This window comes from Microtus ochrogaster, unplaced genomic scaffold (genome assembly GCF_000317375.1).
Source record: "Microtus ochrogaster isolate Prairie Vole_2 unplaced genomic scaffold, MicOch1.0 UNK119, whole genome shotgun sequence".
Classification (NCBI taxonomy): Eukaryota; Metazoa; Chordata; class Mammalia; order Rodentia; family Cricetidae; genus Microtus; species Microtus ochrogaster.
Genome location: NW_004949217.1, coordinates 737212 through 763469, shown reverse-complemented (window position 1 = coordinate 763469; position 26258 = coordinate 737212). Strand labels below are relative to the sequence as shown.

Genomic DNA, 26258 nt, shown 5'->3' with positions numbered 1-26258 from the left:
TTTTGTTATTTGTGGCTATTGTAAAGGGTGATGTTTCACTAGTTTCTTTTTCAGCCCACTTATCATTTGTGTATGGGAGGACTACAGATTTTTTTGAGTTCATCTTGTATCATGGCACATTACTGAAGGTGTTTATCAGCTGTAGGTGTTCTCTGGTAGAATTTTTGGGGTCACTTATGTATATTATCGAATCATCTGCAAAGTGAAAGTTTGACTTCTTCCCTTTCAATCTGTATCCCCTTGATTCCCTTTGTTGTCTTATTGCTCTAGTCAGAACATCGAGTACTATTATAAATGGATATGGAGTGAACAAGCTTTCTCTTGTTCTTGATTTTAGTGGGATCTTGTTGAGTTTCTCTTCGTTTAGTTTGATGTTATCTGTTGACTTGCTGTATATTGCCTTTGTTATGTTTAGGTATGTTTCTTGTATGTCTGATCTCTCCAAGACCTTTATCATGAAAAGGTGTTGGATTTTGTCAAAGGCTTTTTCAGAACCTAATAAGATGATCATGTTTTTATTTCTTTCAGTTTATTTATTGGGTAGATTATATTGACAAAATTTTATATGTTGGAACATCTCTGTATCCCTGGGCTAAAGCCTACTTGATCATAGTGAGTGTTTTTTTTTTTTATGTGCTTTTGAACTTCATTTGCTGGTATTTTATTGAATATTTTCAAATCAATGTTCATGAAGGAGATTGATCTGTTATTCTTTTTTCTTGAATCTTTATGTGATTTGGTTATCAGGTAAGTGTAGCATCATAAAGCGTTTGGCAGTGTTCCTCTCTTTCTATTGTGTGGAACAACTTGAGGAGTATTGGCATTAGCTCCTCTTTCAAATTCTGCATGGAAACCATCTGGCCCTAGGGTGTTTTTGTTGTTGTAGTTATTGTTGTTGGGAGAATTCTGATGATGAGTTCTATTTCCTCAAGGGTTGTATATCTATGTAAATTGTTTATTTGGCCTTAATTTTGGTATGTGGTATCAAATCCAGAAAATTTCCCGTTTCTTTTAAATTTTCCAATTTTGTGAAGTACAGGTTTTCAAAGTATGATCTAACTGTTCTCTGGGTTTCCTCAGTGTCTGTTGTTATGTCCCTGTTTTCATTTCTGATCTTGTTAATTTGGGTATTCTCTCTGCCTTTTGTTTAATTTTGATAAGGGTTTATCTATCTTGTGGATTTTCTCAAAGTACCAAAACTTTATTTCATTGATTCTTTGTATTGTTTTTATTTGATTTCATCCTTCAAATTGATTATTTCCTGGAATCTACTCCTTTTGGGTGAGTCTGCTTCTTTTTGTTCTAGAGCTTTTTCAGATATGCTGTTAAGTCATTAGTGTGAGATTTCTTCATGTTCTTTATGTAGGCACTTAGCGCTATGAACTTCCGTCTTAGCACTGCTTTCATTATATCCTAAGTTTGGTTATGTTGTACTTCTATTTTCGTTTTCTAGGAAGTTTTTAATTTCTTTATTTCTTCCTTGACCCAGTGCTGATTCAATTGAGCATTGTTCAATTTCCATGAGCTTGTAGGTTTTCTGCAATTAATGTTGTTGAATTCTAAGTTTATGCCATGGTGATCTGATAAGATGCAGGAGGTTATTCGATTTTTTTAAATATCTGTTGTGGTTTTCTTTGTTACCGAGTATGTGGTCAATTTTTGAGAAGATTCCATGAGATGATGAGAAGGTATATTCTTTTGTTTTTTTTTAATTATTTATTAAAGATTTCTGCCTCCTCCTCGCCACCGCCTCCCATTTCCCTCCCCTTTCCCCGACCAAGTCCCTCTCCCTCGTAAGCCCAAAGAACAATCAGGGTTCCCTGCACTGTGGGAAGTCCAAGGACCGCCCACCTCCATCCAGGTCTAGTAAGGTGAGCATCCAAACTGCCTAGGCTCCCACAAAGCCAGTACAAGCAGTAGGATCAAAAACCCATTGCCATTGTTCTTGAGTTCTCAGTAGTCCTCAGTGTCTGCTATGTTCAGCGAGTCCGGTTTTATCCCATGATTTTTCAGACCCTGGCCAGCTGGCCTTGGTGAGTTCCCGATAGAACATCCCCATTGTCTCATTGTGTGGGTGCACCCCTTGCGGTCCTGAGTTCCTTGCTCGCGCTCTCTCTCCATCTGCTTCTGATTTGGACCTTGAGATTTCAGTCCGGTGCTCCAATGTATTCTTTTATGTTTGAATGAAATGTTCTATAGATATCTTTTAAGTCCATTAATCATGACATCCATTAATTCCTTTATTTCTCTGCTATGATTCTGTCTGGAAGACCTGTCCAATGGTGAGAGTAGGATATTGAAGTCTGCCACTATTAGTATGTGGGGTTTGATATGTGATTTAAACTTTAGTAATGTCTCTTTTGTAAATGTTTGTGCACTTGTATTTGGGGTATAGATGTTTAGAACTGAGACTTCATCTTGACAAATTTTCACTGTGAATATGAAATGTCCTTCTCCATCTCTTTCAATTTTAGTTTGAAATCTATTTTATTAGACATTAGGAAAGGTACACCAGTTTGCTTCTTAAGTCCATTTGATTGGAAAGTTTTTTCTTAACCCTTTATCCTGTGTTACAAGGAGCAGGGCTCGTTTATTCCTGCCACCCGGCTAGCTTGGCCCCTAAAATAACAACATAGAAACTATATTAATTTAAACACTGCCTGGCCCATTAGCTCTAACTTATTAGCTAATTCTTGCACATTAGTTTAACTCATTTCCATTAATCTGTGTATCACCACTTGACTGGCTTGCCAGCAAGTTTCTAACCAGCGACCCTCTCAGACAGAAGATCCATGGCATCTCTTCCTCTGCCCTTCTTCCCAGCATTCAGTTCTGTCTTCTCTGCCTATCTAAGTTCTGCTCTATCAGGCCCAAAGCAGTTTCTTTATTCATTAACCAATGAAAGCAACATATGAACAGAACAACCTCTACACCAATTCTGAGGTAATGGTTTGTCTTTGAAATTAAGATGTTTTCTTGCATGCAGCAAGTCATTCCCTGTTTTTCTATCCATTCAGTTAACATGTGTCTTTTTAAGGGTTGAGTTCACTGGTATTAAGAAATTATTAATGATCATTGATTGTTAATATGCTATTTTTGGTTTTATTGTTGGTGGTGGTATTGTGTGGCTTTCCTTTCTTCGGATTTCACTAGTGTGGGATTATCTATTGCCTGTATTTTCATGGGTGCTTTTGGGGTTGTTTGTAGTTTTCTTTCTGGTAGTTTCTGTAGGACTGGATTTTTTTTTTTTAAATCTGGTTTTGTCATGGAATATCTTGTTTTTTCGTCTATGGCAATTTAAAGCTTTGCTGGCTATAGTAGTCTGGGCTGGCATTTACAGTCTCTTAGTGTCTGCAGAATGTCTGTCCAGAACCTTCTGGCTTGTAGAGTTTCTGTTGAGAAATTGAGTGTAATTATGATATGCTTGCCTTTATATGCCTCCTAATCCTTTTCAAAATCCTTTTATGACAACTTAAAACCAACCTTCCAAACGCATTTCTATGGGAATCATTCTCACATTTTCATTCAACCACAGGTCCTTGGTTTTTAGAATAAATATTGTCATAACAAATGAAAAGTGTTCATTAAAACTCTGTATGTGTTTTATACGTACTTACATGTATTATAGGGCTTTAAAATATAGTTAGTAGTAGGACTGTATGTGACTTTTGCAGATATCATTATGGTTATTCTACCATGTTCCGTACACTTTTCTCCCATCTCTCTTCCTAATGAGAACACCTCCCTTTTCCTACTTTGCTAATCAGATCATTTGTACCACAACAACGTACCATTGCAATGGTCTCATTTCCTGGTTTCTGTAGTTACTTCATTATCATTATTTGTACTCACATCTAAAGACTAAGAGGTAGGAGACTCCCAAGAGAGAGAACATGTGACATATGTCTTTCTGAGGGTTGCATCACACAATATGATCCTTTCTAGTTCTATTTACTTGTAAATTACATAGTTTCATTTTTTTAACTGAATAGTATTCCACGGTGTATAGTCACATTTTTATTATCAACTCCTTGATTGAAAGACATTTCAGTTGCTTCCATTTGCTATTTTGAATAAAGAATTAATGTAAATATGTAAAGCTATAAAATTTCTCTTATGAGTTTGCTTTCAATGTATCCCTGAGGTTCTATTTCTATTCATTTAGTTCTAGGAAACCTTTGCTTTCTTGATTTCTTTTTTTATACTCATCATTTGGTAATGTTTAATCTCCAAAAATGCCATTTATTACAGTGTCTAATTGCACTTTTGCCAAATAAATCATTTCATTATCTTTGAATTCATAGCAATTTGTCCCAGGATGTAGTCTATTATAAAAGTTTCTATGTAATGCTGGAAAGAATATATATTCTTTGGTGTTTGGGTAAAATTATTTTGTAGGCATCTGTCAAGTCCATTTGATTTTTGTCAATTAAGTCTAATATGCTTATTTTTTTCCACATGATCTGTCACTTGGAGAAGGGAATTGAAACCACCTATTAATGGGTTAGTATTAATCTTTGTCTTTAAATTCAGTACTTGTATGTTTTTAATGAAATTGCATACCAAAGGGTTTGGTGCAAATATGTTCAGGACAGTAGTGTCTTTTTGATTACTGTGCCCTTAATTAGAATGAAGTTTCTTTATCTTTCCTGATTATAGTTTGAAGTCTATTTGTCAGATAAAAGGACAGCAACACCTACATGCTCCTACTCCCATTTGATTGTTATCCACCTTTTACTCTAAGGCAGTGCTATGTTTAAAGCAGTGGTAGACAGAAGATACATGGATTTTCCTTTCATTCCTTATAAAATTTAGGTTAAGTATAAAATTCTCTCTGAAATTTAGTAGTTGGGGAACATTAGAGCAATAATAAGTGTGATTCTTTTTGGTAAACTATAACTCCTTACTTTTTCTAAATTAAAAGTAGGACACTGCTATATTTTTCCCATAAATGACATATGTTCTATATTAGAAATTACTTTGTAAATTTTGTCACACAGAAACTGTAGATTTATGTCATTTAATAAGTAGCAGTAGTAACAGATGTTTTATAAATTTATGTGGACAGTTCACACCTATTAATATGGAAATCATGGTTCAGAGAGGTATGAAAGGAAAGAATTAAGACCAAAAAAATTGCATTGACATCTACAGATTCAGGCAAAATGCTCCTATTAATAGCAATAGTAATGACAAATATCCTCAAATGGGCTTACAAAAATAAAAATCAGTGATCAGTCTGCCTAGCCACCAAAACTGAAGATACTTCATATATAAATCACAGATTAAGAAAATCCTTAAAAGGTATACTTAAAATTACTTTAAATGAGGGAGAAAATTATGTTTAATAAGCTTGGTATCTCATGATAAAGATACCCAAGGCAAACCAAAGGTTATCATGGGAAACTCTATACTACTTAACACAAGCATATACACAAATCACAGAAGGCATAGAACAGGACAAATGAACTTTATTATTATTAAAATGTTTGAGCTACAGTTTCAATACAGTACCTTTATAAAGAGAACTATAATATAGAATAAAGTTATAGTGTCCCAAACTCTCAAATAATTTTACACCCAACTTGTTCATCTACATTTCAATTGAGTAGTTATGACTTGTGTATCCTAGAGTCAGCCTTCACAAAAATTTTTGAAAATGCTGTGACAATAAGTTTTAAGCTTGTTTCCTTTATAGTTACATTTTCCAAAGGCATGTGATGTTTAGAAACATTGCGTGCTAACTTGCTGAAATTAGCCCTTGGATTAAGTGTCTATTCAATTTTGTTCCTCAGTTTTGTATGTGTTGCCCATTTTCTGTTCTTTCCTATTTTGAGTCCTTTATGTTTTAAATACAATTGCCATGAAATGTATGCTTTACAAAGATTTTTTCTCTATATCAATTACATTTCCTTATTAAGTGCTTTTGCAATGCAAAATTACTGTCTGAAATCCACATCTTAAATGAATCAAACAATTGGTGTTGTATGACCCATTGTTTAACTGGAGTCAGTGATTTGATCTCGTATTTTTAAGTTTTAGTTTTCCATTCTACAATAGGCACCATCTCTTGAATATGTTTTTGTGTGAGGGATATATATGTTTTTATTATATGGGTGTTCAAATATTCCATTTGTGCATAGATGTATTTTAAAAACACCAAAACACAACTTTATGTCTACTGAATAGGCATCTCACTGTGTCAAAGTCCCAACTGACTGAATATATGTGAAATAAGTTCCTGAAATTTTATTACTTATATCTTTTATTCTGAAAAAAGTCATGTGGATGACTTTTGGACTTATTTGAGTTATTCTGTCAGCATAAACACAGAATCTAACTAATATTTGAATGAGAATGAATGACAGGAAAAAAACTACAAAAAAGTCTTCGGACTAATGTACATAGTATATCAAAAAAACATATTTAATACATGAAGTCATCAAAGAGCAGTGGCACTTCTGCATACTATTCATAATATTTAATTTGCCAGTCTTTGGAATTTTAAAATGCCATTGTACAGTATATTATTAAGACCTTGATTTTATTTGAATAACTAATAAACATCTTGTTCCTGAAATGTTTAATAGTTCTCACTGTATGGGTCTACTTGATACATTTTTTGCTAATTATTTGATATTTCTAATACTATCATTTGATTTCTACAGTCTCAATCTTTTTGTTTTGCTTTTTGAGACAGGGTTTACCACTATAGCTCTGGCTATCATGGAATTCAAGTTGTAGACCGGTGTTCCAAACTCAGAGATCTGCCTGTCTCAGGAGTACTGGGATTAAAGGCCTGTGCCATCATTCAACCTGTCTCAACCTCTACTTCACTTTATCCCTTGGACTATCCCTTAAGTTCAAGACCCTTGTTCCTTTTCAGCTTTTGTTATACTCATTTAGGAAAATCTCATCTTTGATTAAATTCATACCCTGAACCTGTATTCAAGGACAGCACTTAGGCAGAACTTAAACATTCAGTTCACTATTTTGTGAAGTACTATAAATTTTTAGAGGGGACCTATATGAAAAAAAATTGATCACTGTGGATTATTCTTGCCATGGTCTTTCCAAGTTTTTGTCTTTAAGGTTTCTGTCTGCTGCAATGTAGCAATTCGTTCCTAAATGGCCTTCAAACACGTTGTACTATCTGACCATAGGCCCAGAATTAATGGGAGTCAGCAACTTTCTGAGACTTTAAGACAAAATAAATCTTTCCTCCTTTAGGATGATGATATTCTAAGGCATTTGCCATGTAAATATAAAAGTTGACATAATATCAACAAAAATGTAACATGGTCTATCAAACTAAAAAAATCTAGACTGAAAATTTGCCTTTCACAGTATTAGTTTTTATGAGCTACTTGTTTTCCTCTTTAAAACTATCCTATTAATATGCAAGATTCCTCATTCAGAAATATTTCTTTCCTTTCTACAATGTTTCTTCCTTTAATAAGTCCCATTACCACAGTTTCCTTGTCAATCTTTGAATTTTTTATTCATTTGATATATGAACCATAGTTCGCCCTCCCTCCCCTTCTCCTGCTCACTCCCCTAACCCACCTCCATCCCCTCCTCAAAAAGGGTAAGGCCTCTGAGTCAACAAAGCCTGGCATATTAAACAAAAGCAGAACCAAGCTCCTCCCCCCACCATCAAGGCTAAGCAAGGTATCTACCATAGGGAATGGACCAGGGATAGATCCTGGTCCTTGTCAATCTTAAAAGCAAAACAAAAACTTGTTAATAAATGACCCATTAAAGACTTATTTCTCTTGTCCACTTAAAAGACAAATTTTAGGAGTTATCTTCTGAATGGATGAGATAATGCAAGACAGTATATGCACATATAATTTTGAAACAAGAAGTTTTAGACAACTAAACATACAAGGACTTTTACCTGAATGAATTGCTCTCAACTTTCTTTTAAAATCTTCTCTTCCATTTGAGTGGATATTATTTCTCATTTCATCCAGCCAACTAGTTCATTCTGATCCAGGTCATGTGTACAGCTAAACCTTAATCTTAACTCATCGTTAGTGACTCACTCAGGAATTACTGTATCAGTCTACTGTCTGCATCAGATCAAGATTTTCCTTTTTGTTCTCTGTTTATGGCAAACTAAACATTATCAGCATGTCTCAGGGTTCTTAATTCCTATATTGAATTCTTTATTCTGCCCATTTTGCAATGCCGTAAAAACAAAGGAAACAATTATTTTATCTTGAAATAATTCTCAAGGACATATCCATGAAGGCACCAGCCTTTGGAGAACAGATATCACCTTAACATATATATGTGTGTGTGAGAGACAAATAAAAGCCTTTGTAAAAAAATCTAATTCTTCTATTAAAAATTTTATCAAGTGAAAGAAATAATTAACTATGAGAAACATCTTTAACTTTCAGCAATATTTCTACACTGTATATAGGTAGGAATGGAAAATAGGATTAGGAAGTATAAAGGAAAATGTATAGCTAGTACTAAAAAATTAATTTATAATAATTACTTTATAATTAGTTTATATTAATTGCTAAGTTACACTTCCTTAGCCATATAGGTTAAGTAATAAAAAATTATGGACACTGATGAGAAGAAAAATAATTTATTATATATGCAATAAACTATTATAAAGTATCTCCAAACACTAATGTGAAAATATGAGATCTCTGAGTGCTTTTCAAAGTTGTTACGCACAGTTCCATAGTCCAGAGGGCGAATTTCTTCTCTCATAGTTCCACAGTACTTGAAAGGCAGAGAATTCAGAAGGAACCTAAAACACCATAAAATTCCATTAAAAATAATTCATTAACTTTAAAAAGCCCAAATACTTATATGGAGAAAATTAGTGAATCATGTCAATACAACAAAATAACTGCTACTTATAATATTTAAATTGTATATATCAAATGACTATAATCTCAGTTTTGGAAAGCTTTTACTATTAGGGTGACAAGAGAATTTCGAGTAGTTTTACACAATTATATTAGCACCATTTCCCACAAAATGTTGAGGATTTTTATTTTACCACTAAAATAACATTGTATGCCTTATTAAGTTGGTATACAATGGTCAATCACTTTAACAAAGTATCATCTAAACTTCTCAGTGGTCCTTTCTATTACTAAGGGAACCATTCAAAATATATTACTGGACGTTATTCCAAGTGATTTTTATTTATTAGCTCTATAATAAAGAGTCTAGAAATATTTATACATAGAAACTCTTCCATGGTGGTTCTCTCTACATTAGTAATACACTAGAATCAAACTCTAAGATAGAAAGCAGGTAATTCATTATTACCTAATTCAGGATTAAAATGTGCAGGAAAATTTGAGACCGATTGTTCAGAGATTGTATCTGAAGTCTAGTATGTCTTATCTGTTATTCTTTTCAAATTTATATATATGTATGTCAAAATTTGAACACACATATATAAATTTTGTTTTTGAATTTTTCACTTTTGTTTTGAAAAGACCAAGAATAAGGAAAATCCTTCCAATTGTCGAAGACATTTCAGTTAGACTTTCAATGTGATATGTTACTCTACTGTTGAGAATTTTGTAGAAATCTTATTAGTTTTCAATATATTTATTACTAAAGAAAAAAAATCCTTTCCCAGTCAAATTTTAGAACATATTATTTAGAACTGTGCTAGATAGTTTTAACTGTCAACTTGACACAACACCGAATAACCTGGGAAGACAGTCATAATAAATACTATCTAGGCTATGTTGGCCTGAGGGCATAAGGTGGTCTTGATAGATGTTAAGACTCAGCCAATTTTGGGTAGCACTGTTCCTTAGGAAAGGGACCCTGAGAGGAAGACCTTGCTCAGACTAATCAAGAAAGGATCTATGGGTTTATTCTCTTTCTGATCGACTGTGGATATTATACTTTAAATTCATGCTGTGCCTTCCCCACAACAATGAGCTGGAACTTGGAATTATAACACAAATAAATCCCTTCATCCCTAAGTTTTTTGTCAGCGTATTTGTCATAGCAACAAAATGAAACTAGAAAAACACCTAAATGGGATATACCATGAAACAGAAAGTATGTTCCTGAAGTAGACTGAGGAAATTCACATATAGAAGAAATACTACCAGATTCTGTAGTAAAGCATATGTATACAGTAAGGGACCTGATTCACTAACTTTCCTTGAACAAAACTCCTTGATTATATGATAATGTAGAAAATTAAACAGTCAATCTAAAATACATGTAAAATATTTGTTCAAGCTACAAAACTTATTTGAGAAATATTTCACTTGATTATAAAAAGTATTGCTTACTCTAGATAGATGGTAGACAAAGCATTTCTAGAAAACAAAATGAAACAAAACCACTGCCCCAAAAAGGATACAACAAGAAAGGATACACTTGTATGACAGTATTACAGCAGTATTTACGCAGGAATGCTTCTAAGGAAGAACAGCAGAATGTAGTTTATTTTCTTTGCTGATAGGTAGCAGTAGATTTATAAATGATTTACTGAAATACAGACTAAAATTCTTTTTCTGCACAGTATTTAAGACATCTGACTGTCTTGAAAGTAAGCTTAAATACTCGAAGAAACTCACAGAGATTATAAAGTATGCAAATCTTCCTATTTTGATACCCCCCCCCCAGCAATTTTGAGCGATTATTTTTACATGTTCTTTCAGGTTCTAAGAGTACAATAACTAAAAGTAAAATATCTCTAGCTCACACCCCAAAAAATCCTGAATGGATTATTTCCACTTGTTTCGCAAAGTAACATAATTTAAAAATCTCTAACTCTACCCTTTGAAATCATTTACTCACTTACATAAGTAGTAACTGTGTTGCAAAAGATTATGTTGCAAAAGATTATGCCACAAAATCATGTTTGAAAAAACTGATGATCATTCTAAATACTCAGCACTAAAGCATTTTAGTAACTGTTTTCCTTCGGTTTTCAGTGAGGTCCCTAGAGCAATCACCTCACTGTCATTCACGAACTCAATGACTGTACAACTGGAACAGTGCCAGTAAGAATACCCAATTAGTCCTGGCTTCCCAGATACTGTCACTTTCGGTATTGCAATTAGTAAATGCTGAGAAATTCCTTAACCATAGGACAAATGGGACTATCTGTCACCCACCTCAGAACTACTGACACAGAAAATCTTGGAGGGAAGGACCAGCAACCTGTTTTTATCAAGCTCTCCAAGTCATTACAACAATGATTAGAAATTAAAAACATCATGCAAGGAATATATACAAAGTAAAAACCAATACATTCCATTCAGAAAATTTTCTCTAAAAGTTACATACAAACTGATTTTATTCTAGTGACAATTTTGAAGCTAATGAGAATCGACTATATACACAGAAATTTTATTAAAAAATTATAATATATGTCTAAATAGTAGTAATCCACAAGACTTTTATGCTTCCTTTCTTTTACTCCAAGTAACCATCATATCTTTCACTGTTTTCTCCAAACTTACCTTTATCCATTCCTATCATTTTCGTTTTCCTTCTTTAGCGTCTTGTTTTGGTCTAGCAGATCGAGCAAACTGCTAATGCATTAAAATTAAGGGCCCCATCGTGAACATGAAAGTGCTATTTTTATCAAGATCTAATATATAAAAATATATACTATACAGTCCTAATATCTAACACAGAATAGAAAATAGCATTAAAATTTTTCCTAAATCTTGCACAATGTTCACAATTTGAAAAAAAAGTAAAAAAAAGTATCTGCTCTTCTTTATAACTGTCACATTTCTTAACTGTACCCTCACTAATTTAAAACTTGATTTTACTACACTACAGCTGTGCAATGATAGATGTATTTTGGTCATTGAAATTCCAAAGTAGAAATGTAAATTACAATAACTCTATACTGAATCCCTTTAGTGACTCCAAGTATATTTCTAGATAGTATGTTTTGACCTTAACATAAAATAATTTAGAGCTGAATAAATGTATAAACTTGGCTGAACTTTCCCTTAAATTGCTAAAGTTAAATATTTCCCAATAATGATTAAGAAAACTTGTTACCTGACTGAGCTAATGCATGTTGATCTGTAAGTAACAACTCAACCTTGAATAACAACTGTTGATATTATTATAAATAACAACTTGAAATTATTTATACCCCACTTATAAAAAGCCCCAGGGTTTTAGAAGGGATTGATTTAAAGGATACAACCACCATGGGTTTTCCAAAAAGAACATAGCCATTAGCTTCTTTTAAGGCTTTAGCAGCGGCTTTTTCATTTGGAAGTCCAATAAAAGCTTGTCCTTTCATGCGTCCTTCTTTCATCAAGCGAATGTCAAACCTAGAAGTAAAAGAAAAAAACCAAATAGTAATTAAAATCATGAGTCAAAGGTCTTAACTATTCAAAAATCTACTATTTCAATGTAACAACAGAGCTATTAGTAAAATATTTGAATTAGATATTCCAAAATTATATTCCTTTGTATTGTTCTTATCAAGCAACAATTGTGCTATGCTCAATGTTTTAAAATTATATCACTAGCATGGATAAAAGCAAACTCTTAATTACTTGTTCTACTATGATCCAGGGTTCTAGTATAGTTATACTAACAACAAAGCAAGCTAAAAATTTTTAATTCATCTTTTTATACACATCTTTCAATGAGTTCAATAATATATACTCAAGTGATTAAAAAAAGAATAAAAGGCTAAAAACTAATTTAATTAAGTAATTGGTTTACAATATTGGATTTACATTATTATGAACATTTACAAACTTTTACAGTAGATAGAAGATTTGCTAGATACTCAAAGCTATCATTTTATTAATGGTACATGGACAAAGAATGACTCTTCCAAGCATAGGGATAATGTTACACATTATTCCTAGTATACTCTCCCAGTGTCTTATTATTCTACAGCATAATTATATAAACATTTGGACATAAAACTATTTCAAAAAGCTATTTATAAAAATGAGATTGCAAACTACAACAAAAACATGATCCAGTATTATAAACTCAAAAAACAAACAAAAGAAAAAAAAAACCATACAGTATCAACTGGCAGGCCTCGTAAGAGTACAGCTAGAAACGTGTTTATTTTGCGTGCACAAGAGCCCAACTTCAATCTCATAAACTCTCATTAAAACAAACAAATAAGCAAAGAAACAAGAGAAAAGACTGGGCATAGTGATGTAATGCTTATAATTGCAGAAACAGGGAGGTAGAAACATATGGCCCCTGATTTACTGGTCAGCCAGACTACCCATTTTCACAACTTGGTAAGTATCAGGCCAATAAAAATACTTGTCTCAAGGACAAACACATAAAGAGGAGGGTGTGTAAAAACACATACAGGTGCACACACACAAACAGGTGTAACCATCCACCTGCATTTTTCTGCAGTGAAATTTTTTTCAACATTACTTCTCTCAGAAGAAATAGTCATGGGGGGATCTACAGCTTTTCCTAAATCCATATTTTCTTTTACTTCAAATTATAATTATAGGCAAGATAATACTGGAAATACAATCTTTATAATATATATATCTTATATGTACTTATACATATGAACATAAAATATAACCAAATGACATACAGGGCAGGTAAGATTTTAAAAGTATTGATTTCACTTAGAAATAAGATAAAATTAAATAGCTAAAACCAATTTTAGAAATGCAAATCCAGAGCTCTGACCAAACTAGAAAACATATTTTTGGAGATGGGCCAATAAAATCATTGAACCAAGATCTCCACATAGTTCTCAGGCAACATAAAAATAAATAAATTTAAAAAAAGGAAGCTGAGGGGGCTGGAGAGATGGCTCAGAGGTTAAGAGCACTGACTGTTCTTCCAGAGGTCCTGAGTTCAATTCCCAGCAACCAATTGGTAGCTCATAACCATCTGTAATGAGGTCTGGTGCCCTCTTTATGTCCAGCAAGCATACAAACAGACAGAACACTGTATACATAATAAATAAATTTAAAAAAAAAGGAAGCTGAGTAACAATACTTTAGTGTCAAAGGGTTTCAGACAAAACCTGTACATACAGGTTATTTAGCAGAATATAACAATAAACATTTCTTTACATATAGTCAATACAAGCTTTCATACTAGGAAAAATTGAAGAGTTGGAGGAAATATCTGATTTAAAATTTTAAAAATTTTTATTTGCTCATTTACATAGAAATATATCTATTCCTGTTCTAGACGAATAAAAGGACATTTACACAGGAGAACAAGTTAATCACCATGTTACAAGCGTAACAAAACATGGTGAATTTGTAACAGATAAAACACAATTTGCAATTATGTCTGCCACTTACATTATCCGCTGTGTTTCTGAAGAAAAGTCAACGTATCTTCCAAAGATAAATTTAAGGTCCTAGAATTTGAAATTAATAATAATAAAAAAGGGTAAGAAGAACATAGACAAGTAAGAAAACCAGGGGGCAAAAGCAAAACAACAAAATCAAATTGCAAATTTCACCTTACCTTTTCTTGAACTTGTCTAGCTAAATTCTTTACATAAATTCGGCAGTTTGGTTCACCAGGTTCGTAACTTCTGAAAACTGAAAGGGTTTCCATTTCTTTTTAAGAACAAAGCAAAATAAAGATATAAAATTAAAATACCTTTAGCAATTTTAAAAACAACATTCAATTGTAATTGCTAAAAAGGCAAAAAACAAGCTTTATGAAAATGTTAACAGATAGTAATAATATTTCACAAATTTATATTAAAATCTAAAATGAATTATATTATTTAAAAAATTGAACCTTTGCTTAAAATTTCTCAACTATATAGAATAAAAATTTGATCTACAATCCATTTGAAGAGTTCTACCAAAATAAAAGAGAAGCCATTTTACTAAAACTCCTAAACATGTGATGAAAACCATTTATTAACTATTCTGCTTAAAATGCATTTCCCAAATCATTAGTCACTGTCATGTTCAAATGTAGGAATAATGGATTTAAAATTTATAGCCAAAAATTTCAGACAAAGGTCTCCAAACCTTTTTATGGTTCCTCATATTTATCTGCTTTGGAAAACTAGATTTTATATTCAAAGATATTAATTGAAGGCACATTCCTTATTATTGTGTAGAAAGGTATTAAAGAAATACTAAAATAAAAAAAATCATAGTATGTTGGTTTGAATAGGGGCTAGGAGCTCCTATGTTTGAACACAAAGTCACCAGTTGGCAGAATTGTTTAGAAAGAATTAGAAGGTGTGGCCTTGGAGGAGGAACAGGCTTTGTGATTTCTAAAGACTTGCGTTATTCCTATTGTGTTCTTTCTTCCTACAGCTTTGGATACAGTTGCCTCTACCATGTCTTTGTTCTGCAATCATGAAGTCTAAAGCTCTGAAAACAATAACCCAGTTAAATGCTTCTTTTGTAGTTTCCTTAGTCCTGGTTTTTATAACATAGAAAATGGTTAAAATATATGAAAACAATTTTAAGAATAATGTTGCTATATAAAATCCTAAATTCAGATTTCTAATCACTGAATTTAATAATGACCTTGTATCTACTTTAGATATTCTATGATAATGATTTGTCAACTCTTTTATATACACAATATGTAACTTCAACTCTTGTGGGACTTACTGATTACCAAATATTTACTGCAAACACTGTATGGTAAGGAACTTCCCCAGTATGAGGTGAGGTGAGTTTTTTAAAAATGTCATTAAACTAATTCTAGAAAGATACTAAAGTGTCTATCTTAATGTAAATGACCTGCAGAGTTCTAATTTCAGTAAGACATGAGATACAAAATATGAGATGGATTATGAGTTGGTTTATGTCATTATATTACCTTCTCTAGAAATTCGGCCCTTTTCCAACTCCTTTCGAGAAATACATTCTGAAGGCATTTCATCAGAATCGTCTTTAACCTCTTCTGTGATGTTTAAATTAGGTTTGGGGAAGATTTTTCCAAATCCTGTATTTGAGTCATCAAGTTCAGTGTCTGGTGAATCTAAGAGTTCAACATTAATATCAGTCATAAAAATAAAACCAAAAGAAAACAATCCAACCAAAAATCCCTTCATATTTCAAAACATATTTTAGGTTTCTTTTCCTGTTTTCTAGTTACAATTTACAAAAGTATCATTTGGTAATTTAATGTTTCTCAGTATTTCAGAAAGAAGCAGGGTAATCTTTCCTATAAATATTCAAAGAAGAGTGTTTTAGGGTTTTGTGGGCCAAGGCAAGACTTTGGTTTTGACCCTTCAGTTCTGTTATATGAAGGCAGATATGGACAACAGCTAAAGAATCAAATGCTTGATTTGCAGTGCTTCTTAGGGAAAAAAGAGGAAAGAAAATGAATCTTTAGCATATTCTGTTTGATGTACCAAATGGGAATCTGATGAAAATGCTCAACATTAGATAAGAGTGTGTATATTGGTATGTAGCAATTGATTGTTTATCCTACTCACTCTAATAGTAGTAACTATAAGTTAAGCTAAATGTGCAATTAGTTAAATTATAAAACTGATAATATTCTAGCCAAATACAGTGACTCACAATAATCTAAAATGGTTATAAGAATTTCAGAAAGGAACATCAAAATGCTGTTAAACAGCTTCATTCCTTTCAACATAAATTAAAAGATTTGTGTCAACATGTTAGTCTGGAAAAAAAAATACAAAAGATACATTTGGGGATACAAACATTCCATTAACCTCCCTACCCCTCGATAATCAGCAAAACTCTAAATTTCATGGAGATGTTATCACTTGCAAAAAATTAATAAGAAGAGCCAGGAATTAATAAACACAGCCTTGATGTTTAGCACTTGGGAAAGGAGAACTCCATGGGTTTTAACCTGCTTTGGTATGCACAGAGAATCCTATCTCAAAATACCAGAAAATAAAAAGCAACGTTAACAATCTTTCCACTTAGCTTAAGTTTTATGAAGAGTTAAAAATGTTAGTCCATGATATTGAGACTCACCTAACCATATATATGTTAATGTTTGATAATTTTTTTTACATTTTGGATGAAGTCTAATTTATTCCACATTGTCCTCCAACCATTAGCCAAGGACGTCCCCAAACTTCTGAGTCTCCTGCCTCCATTTCACAAACACTGGAATTACAAGCTATATTACCATGCTCAGTTTATAAGTACTGGGGACTAAACACAGAGTTCCATGCATGTTCTCTATCAAATGAGCTACAATCTCAGTCTGCAACTGCACACTTTAAGTAAAGCTGACAAACACTACTATAAAATTTTATTTTAACATTAAAAAAGGTTGAAAAGTATATGAAATAACTATTTCTCTTACCAGATTTCTTTTCCTCATTACTCTGCTCCTTCTCCAAATCTTTCTTAAATGCCGCTGGCATGTTGTTAGATATATTAAATTCAATTTTTTTATTACCTACAGGTTGTGGTTGGTCAAATACATCTGATGGTAACAGCACAGGATGCAAACTGGTATTTAAATAAAAAAAAAATCACAACATATGATTATAATTTAAAACAAAATTCTAAGACCATTAATTCAGATATTCTTTAAAAAGCTCATGATGACAAATAAAACATTCCATACATTTTAGGGACTACACAAACTGACTAGAGTTAATAGTCCAATAAAGCTCAATAGTTGGCAATGATACTATTAAACACCTAATTTATAGATGAGGAAACTAAAATTAAAAGATGTTCAAAGTTTAAAGTCATTTGGTAAATGAAAAAGTTAGGACTTAACCATTCACTTTAAACAGCAGATTTTTTTTTGTTTTACATGTATTTTGCATGTGTGATAGGGAATATTTTTACATCAGAAGACAAACTGAGTTATTTTCTTCCACCATATGGATATTTAGGATCAAACCCTAATTATCATCACTAGCCACAGGAACCTTTACCCAGGGAACTACTTTGCCAATTTAAGACAGGCTTAAGCTTGGTTTATATAGTAGAGAATTACTTTGACTTCTAATCATTCTGCGCCCTTCTCCCAAGTGCCAGGATTACAGCTATATACCTCATCATCTGGCAGTGCTTTTAATGCAGTATATATTGTACATTGTGTAACCAGTGATGTGGTATGCAACTCAACAGTCAGCAGCTACATGCAATTAGTGGATTTCTGTAAAGAAAAATGTCTAACTGCTCAGTAACATTTTTATACAGATTGTATGATGAAATACTTGAGTATAATGGATTAAATAATTATCATTATTGGCCCTAATTTGCTCATTTTTTACTGTATAAAACAGCTACCAGAAAATGTGGCTTACAGTGTTTTTGCTATTTCGCAATGCTATAAGAGTTAAAAGCAAAGAAATGCCCTATCAACACAGGAAAAGGTTAAGATGTCATAATTTATACATAAGATTATTTCTATTAAAATGTAACTTGCAGAAGAGTGAAATGAAGTTAGAACTGCAATCACTAATAAGAAGTAGTAAATATGCCTGATAAGAGAAAAGATGTTAATCTGAAATAAATACTGAGTATTATCAAATGCTGGTAAACAAATGAATTTTAAAAACTCTGTGAGTTTGACAAACAAAACTCAGTAACCAACCGTGTGCTACCATGATCAGTTTTTTTTAATACAAGTTTTTAGAAAACTTGATTGTTGTGAAATTTCATACTATGTAGTATATGCTTATACTTTCACCTGTTTACTAGAAAAAAGCCTAGTCTTTAGCCACACCCACCTTTTGATATAACTTGTTATATGCGTGTCTATTTTAACTGCAAGTTTCATAAATTTCTGAGAGAGCTGTTTTTAATATCTCCTTTGTGATAGATACCAAAATACCCAAATAAGATCCATACTAAACATGAACTGCCCAGAGTTGTAACAGAAGAGAAGTTGTATATGATACCAGTGATCAATTGACAAACTGTCAGACTGAAGAATAACCTGAGTTAAGTGAATACACAAAGCACATACAAACAACCTTCATTTCATAAGTATACATAAAGCTACCTATGTGAAGTTGATGAAGGTATATTCAACATGTCCTTTAATTTTCGCTTTTTTCTCACTTGGCGTGGCTTTGTGGCTTTGGGTCTTTTGGGCTGAAAATTTGCTAGCTCCATTAGTTTGTTCATTCTGTTAAGAAAACGAGGAGGCAAATAAGAGTTGGTATTCTAGAATATAGTTTTTATCTTTAATAAGAAATATATTTAAAACTAATTAGGTTAACTTTAAATCAGTACACACATAATCGATTTGACAAAAATTCACATCTTAAATTAACCTGTACCATTTAAATCTTATTTTTAAAATATTGGCCAGATTTTACATTACCAATTTAAAAACTTTCATTATGAATATCAGATATTTAAATAAAATGCCATAAAACTTATAAATATACAAATATATTGTATTATTTGTGTCTTTTATTTTAATTTACCAACAGAACATAGCCAGGTATATATATAGCAAATTCCTAGCAGCTAGGGGCTTTTTCTAGAAGTCTCCAAACCAAACACAATAAAAATGTTATTAAAAATACAAACATTTAGCCAGGCAGCGGTGGCACACGCCTTTAATCCCAGCACTGGGGAGACAGAGGCAGGAGGATCTCTGTGAGTTCGAGACCAGCCTGGTCTACAAGAGCTAGTTTCAGGACAGGCTCCCAAACTAGAGAAATCCTGTCTTGAAACCCCCCTCCCCCAAAAAATCAAACATTTAAATATTTAAACTACACATCAATATCAAAATTATAGACCAAAAATACACTAACTTTCTAAAGCAAGACCAGCACATAATAAGACATTAATAAATATTTGACAACTAAATATATTTCTTAAAAAGTATTTTGTTCCAAGAAAGTAATAAAAACGTAGCACAAATTCTATTTGGTTTTAATAAATAAATCCTGACTAACCTGTAGTCAGATATTAGGGTATGAAAGCTGAAGGAGCAGAGAAACAGTGCAGCCAGCCACCAAAGAGACCTTTTAGCTCTGTCAGCCATATAACTCTGGTCTCCACCTCCCTAGTGATGGGATTAAATGGCGTGGGATTCCCAAGTGCTGGGATCACCTTTGTGTGAGTTGTTTCTCTTCAGAGTCAATCTCATTTAGTGCACGGTAGCCTTGAACTAAACAAGAGCCCTCTACCTCTGTCTTGAGTCCTGGGATTAAAGGTGTGTACCACTACTCCTTGGCCTCTAGTGGCTTAGTTCTGCACTCTGATCACCAGGCATGCTTTATTTATTAAAATTAAATAAAAACATGCATTAGAAACTGGTTTTGTTCTCTTTTAAGATTCAAGATTAATTTTGGGCAGAATTTCATACATTCTAAATATAAACTTATAAAAATTAAATCGAGTTTGGTCTAGAATATGACAGCATTTCTAATTAGAATCACTACAATTACTTTTTAAAGTATTTCTAAATAGCACAAGTTTACTAAATTTTTTTAAGTTATCTAAGGGAATCGTTAATAAAATTAATATTTTATACTACTCTTCAGTTTGCACATACTAACCTTTGTATCCAATTTGGAATTCTCTGTATTCCAGTGTTTGTACATATTCTGCCAAACAGAGCACTGCTAGCTCTTAGTGAGACAGATTACTATGAAGAACTACCTGCTTTGCTAAATATCTCTCTTCCACTATATTCTATCTATTCTTACTTGGTAGTATGAGTCCCACCTGCAATTTAATTTTTCCATGGAGAGGAAAAATCACTACTTAGATGGGCAATGGCTTAGTAAAATTGTTACATATTTTCAAAATCTCTGTTTGAGGCCTGACTCATATTAATACTTCCTTTTAGATCTGACTTCTTGAGTAGTTAGTTAAGATTCACATAACTTACTCATTGAAGGTGGGTGTTGGTCCAAGGATCAAATCAAGCTAGTTATCTGCTCTTGCATATACATAAAGTTTTGCTGAAACACAGCCACTTCTATTCATCAACTATAAACATGGCTGCTTTCCTGACAGGACAGTAGAACTGAGTTATAGTTGTGACATGTGACCAACACCATGCCTCACTCACAAAGAAAAAAGCATTTATTCTTTTGGACTTATTAAGAAAATGTTAAATTATATGCTAGGAAATTGTTAAGAAATTCACAATTTTTTTTTTTACAGAATCTTTAAATAAACATGTAGAATCTCAAGCTAACCAATGAAGGGAGTTATTTATTGGCAGTACTAACATGTAAGTTCTGTGGAGAACGTGTAAGATTCCTCTAGAAATCATTCTGAAGACAAGAGTACAGGGCACGCAGCTGTTTAAAATGTGAAGCCAATTAATGCTTATTATCTAAGAAGATATCTTCTGTCACGGCAAACACTAAATTAGTGAATAAAATACTACATCAACAGAAGTGTGATTTATTGTCCTGAAAGACGCAGCTTAAAACATTTGAACATGAAATATTTCCCAATATGGTAGAACCCGAGGACCCTTGGGTTACTTAGAATATACTCTGAAACAGGCTGTGGGATCATGATTTCTTCATTTCTCTTTTGTTTTTATAGTTCTAAACTGAGTACTACTGTGCTGTCTTGTGTTTAGCTATGATGGACTGTTTAATCACAGAGCTAAAGAAATGGGAACTTGGCTGGTCATGGACTGTACCCTCCCAAACTGTAAGCCAAAATAAATTTTGTTTTTGGATGTTAACCCCAAGGTACTTCAGTATAATGCTGATACGTTGAATAGCAACTGGCTACTTTATATGTCATTTGGGATCTTATGTGTCAAGTGATTAAAATTTTTCAGCATTGTTTATACTCATATCTATGAAATACCTTATTAACAAGCCCTTGTAAAGAAAAATTATGAGTTAGAAAAATAATTCAATTTTTTTTAAAGAAAAAGTAATTTTAGAGCTACTAAAATTTTAACAAGCAAAATAATAAATATGGAACCATAATGAGGCTCCATTGAACTCTGTAATTCTAAAAAAAAAAAAATCTAAAAAATTATTCTTTATCCAAACTTTTTCCAAAGACCCTAGTATTCACTGAACTACTATATATATGTTCACGATCTTGGGGAGGTTTGGGATACAATTCAATGCATTCTAATTTTGAATAAGTATATGTGAATGAAATATAGGAAGAGCATGTCTTTCTTTTCCACATTCTTATTCTTAGAGCAAATAAATATGTCACATCACAAACCTCTGCCGGTCCTCCTCATCACTGCTTTCATATTCTGATTCTTTACTAGATAAATCTTCATCCTCGTCTGGCAAGGGAGGTTCCTCAGGTGGTTGAGGCGATGTAGGTGGAAGGGGTGCATGCAATGGTATATAGTCCTCATACTATTTAAAAGAACAAAACAGATACTACGTAAACTAATGATATTTACACAACAAACTATTTTGTATAACTTTTTAACCGTCATCAACAGAATCTCATTCAACATAAATTCTTGAGTCTCTCTTCTTTGATACATTCAACATACATTCAGGGAATATCTGTGGTAGCAGACTGCTAGATGGTAACGGTTATGTTTTTTTTTTTTGTTTTTTTTTATTCCCTAGCCATCAAAAACTTGGAAAAATACCTTATAGTTCACCATGTAAATTACCCCATGGAATAAGAGCATAAGAACTTGATGTGTAATCCTTCCTTTGTTTCTGACCTACAGTATGTCCTAACCAGCATGGACAGGCACATAATAAAGACAACCTGGGTCTTGTGAATGACTCAAACACCCCTCCTTCCCTGTTATTTGAAATGGAATAGCTATGACAAGACATAACTTACTGTAATAGTATCTAAACAACGAGTACATGTTGGTATTACAATAGTTAGGGGAAGTTAATAGTTCATGGAATAGTAGCCTGATGTGGGAGTGTCATATATCAATCTGTTGGATTCATTGGTTAAGCAATAAAGAAACTGCTTGGCCCTCACAGGTTAAAACATGGATGAGAGGAGTAAACAGAACAGAATGCTGGGAGGAAGAGGAAGTGAGCTCAGACTCGACAGCTCTGCTCTCTGGAGCAGAGACGCCATGCTCCTGGGCAGACACACGCGATGAAGCTCCGACCCAGGATGGACGTAGGCTAGAATCTCCCTGGTAAGCCACCTCGTGGGCTACAGCAGATTATTAGAAATGGGCTAGTCCAGGTGCGAGAGTTAGCCTAGAAGAGGCTAGATAGAAATGGGCCAAGCAGTGTTTAAATGAATACAGTTTGTATGGTGTTATTTCGGGGCATAAGCTAGCCAGGCGGCCGGGGTGCTGGGGACGCAGCCCCACCGCTCCTATTACAACAGTAGCCAACTACAAAAAAACTCAGGTTTACCTCTATGTTAAAAGAAAAATAATTTTGCATTAGTATTACTGATAAATACACAGTATCACAGTGAAAAAACCTCAAGAACAGACACCCTACTATGTAAATTATTGAACAACTTTTAGCAACTTTACTTATCCTTTCCAAATGAAGCTACCTGCATTTGGATCAAAACCACAGCAATAAATTTTTAGATAATTCAGTTAAATACAATTATCTTATATTTATACTTACAGATTAATATATCATTTGTGATTCTTGGGATTAAAGAACAAAAAACTGGAAGATATTACAAAATTGATAAAATTTACCTCTCAGGAAAGAAAACCATGGTTCCTAAAATTTCTAAGAATTTCTTACCATAGGGGGTCGTGCAGTAATAGGTCCAAATGGTGTGGGCAAATTCATTTTATTCATAAGATGAAGCACCTTAAAGTAGCAAAATATTTAAGTAACATAGAATTAATGTCATGATTAATCTCATATATTTTATATACGAAAAAAAATCTGGAAAAACATTCTTTTATTTTGAGAAAGTCTCACTAAACAGACCAAGCTGATCTAGACTCACAGAGATTCTCCTGCCTCTGTCCTCTGAGTGCTGGAATTTAAGGCAAATACTATTACACCTAGCATGTAAACACACATGATTAACGCAATAAAAACCAAAGTCACTCTCTGACCTTCACAGTTCTTAAACCAAGAGAAAATAAGGCACCAGTTTCTCAGAACCTTAATCCTTCTACAATATATCATTTCTACAAATACATTGATTTTAATTCCTAACACTAAGAATATAAAGGTCTTGTAGTGTAAAAATCTATTGAAAATATTCTCATATAACTTCCCAGTTTACTGTGACTATGAAACAAAGAAAAAAGAAAATAAACACAGCCTATATTTTATAATTCTGAGAAGTAATATTATTATCAAGGTTCTCAACCATTTACTGAATCAATACTTTTTCTTTAAGGATTTCTATAAGCCAATGTTATACTCAGTAACAATTATAACAAATTACATCATCAAATGTAGCATCAGTCTCCATTCACTGTATTTATGAAGTTACTACTTGAGAGTAGTATGTGACAATCCATTACATTTAAAAACACTACATAAAACACTGTCACTCTGGAATTCGTAAGATTCCTATGTTACAAAAATGTTATGAGTATCAGCATCAGCACAGTATCTACGGTACCAAGTTATAAACTTTATCCCATAAGCAAAAGTTAAGTTGATTCTGCATACCTGTACATAGAATTTGGGCACACTTGCCAAAGCATTTACTATATTTGCAAGGATTGTGCTTGAAGGTGGTGGGTACATATATTTGAGGCATGAATTCAGAGGAAAAGTCAGCCTACAAAAACAAAATAAATTAAGGAATATGCTTATTACATTTTAATAATTGCATATCAGTAACTCACTTTAGATAATCTATTATTAACCCATAAACTGCCCAAATGATATAAGTCATGTATTTATCTTATCCCTTAATATACCTATTACCTTAAAGAAAATAGCAGCATCTACCAGAGCATTTATCGGAGTTTATTTACAGACCTGAACACTTTAATAGACTTATGCCTTATTCAATGAAAAAAACCTCATACCTCAAAATTAAAAACATTAAATTATACATGACATACTAAAATGCTGACTTTAAAAACAATCTTACTTATAACATGTATGTATAATATATGTATACACACATACACACAACAAAGACAGAATAATAAAAAATAACAAAAATGCAAACCCATGATTTGGTGCAATTCCATTTTCTATTGTTAAAAAGTCAGGTTCTTTCTTCTCTTTATCATCTTCCACAATGTCATCTGACCTAGAACAAAGAGAATCACAAATGATATTATCTTTGGAAAGAGTGCGAAACTGTATAAAGAAAAAAAAAAAAAAAAGAAAAAGACAAAAACCTTTAAAGGACTTCTCAAACAAGCACCACTGAGAAAAAAAAAGGAGAACATACTTAAACTCTACTTAATCCCTACACTTAGATTTTAGTCAGTTTATGAACATGGTAGGACAATTCCAAATGATCCCAAGGAAACAAAAACATACATTATATTATACATCTGTATTAGGGAACTCAAGTCTTTTTAATGTACATCTACGCATAAAATTAGAGACTTGCAGGGCCTTACTTCTTTCACCTTCATCTCTGAAATTTCTGATTCCAATAAATTTAGGTTTTACATTAAAAGGCCTAGGATGCTGCAATTCAGCCAAGTTTCTAGAAGATGAAGATTTTTTTGCATATTCCATTTTGAGATCAACTACTGTAATGAAACTCTGCAAAGGCTAGTCTTGGAACTAAAATCTGCTCTTTAATTTGCTTTTATCAGTAGTTTTTTCTTATACAATATATCCTGATTACAGTTTCCCCTCCTCCTTCTCCCAGCTCCTTCCCTCTGGATCTGCTCTCTTTCTGCCTCTCATTAGGAAAGAACAGCCTTCTAAGAGAGAACAACCAAATATGATAAAATATAGTAAGGATGAAGGAAAAAACCATTATACTGAAGTTGAACATGGCAACCCAGTAGGAGGAAAAGGGTCCCAAGAACAGGCAAAAAGAGTCAGAGACAACTCCATGCCCACTGTTAGGAGTATAACAAACACACCAAGCTAACAACCTCAACATATATGTAAAGGACCTAGCACAGACCCATGCAGGATACATGATTGCTGCTTCAGTTTCTGTGGGCCCCTAAGGGCCCTGCTTAATTGTTTTAGTGGGCAGTGTTCTCGTGGTGTCCTTCAAATTTTAGGAGCTCCCTTGGCTCCTCCACCTCTTTTGCATGATTCCTTGAGCTCTAAAGGGAAGCGATTTGGTGGTACTGAGAGCAGCTAGAAACCAGAGTAGAAGAATCACATTACAAGAGATGAGGTAGAGGGAGAGAGTTGGGAAAGAGACAGCTGGAACTAGGGGATCATTGGCGGGTGATGTGGAAACCTAGTGCAGTGGAAACTTCCTGGAATGTGAGGTGATTTTTTTTTTTTTTTTGGTTTTTTT

General features: G+C 33.0%; 1 protein-coding gene across 4 annotated transcripts in view; it reads right to left on the bottom strand.

The window, feature by feature from the left end:
• Positions 1-7886: 7886 nt before the first annotated feature.
• Rnpc3 (RNA binding region (RNP1, RRM) containing 3) overlaps positions 7887-26258 on the bottom strand; it is a 24663-nt gene continuing 6291 nt past the window's right edge. Inside the window, exons 4-16 of one of the 4 annotated variants that reach the window (XR_003376755.1) lie at positions 24987-25070; positions 24476-24587; positions 23585-23653; positions 22101-22243; positions 18934-19059; positions 17272-17420; positions 15796-15957; positions 14467-14561; positions 14298-14356; positions 12179-12311; positions 11475-11546; positions 9304-10424; positions 8590-8773 (exon numbers count right to left, since the gene is read on the bottom strand). Coding sequence is in view for 3 of the 4 variants with exons in the window: in XM_005371664.3 (XP_005371721.1) it covers positions 11490-11546; positions 12179-12311; positions 14298-14356; positions 14467-14561; positions 15796-15957; positions 17272-17420; positions 18934-19059; positions 22101-22243; positions 23585-23653; positions 24476-24587; positions 24987-25070 (1189 nt within the window). In the remaining variant the exon portion in view is untranslated. Of the gene's footprint in view, positions 10425-11474; positions 11547-12178; positions 12312-14297; positions 14357-14466; positions 14562-15795; positions 15958-17271; positions 17421-18933; positions 19060-22100; positions 22244-23584; positions 23654-24475; positions 24588-24986; positions 25071-26258 lie in introns of all 4 variants that reach the window. The other 3 variants (XM_026778272.1, XM_005371664.3, XM_005371665.2) reach the window with 3 other exon arrangements.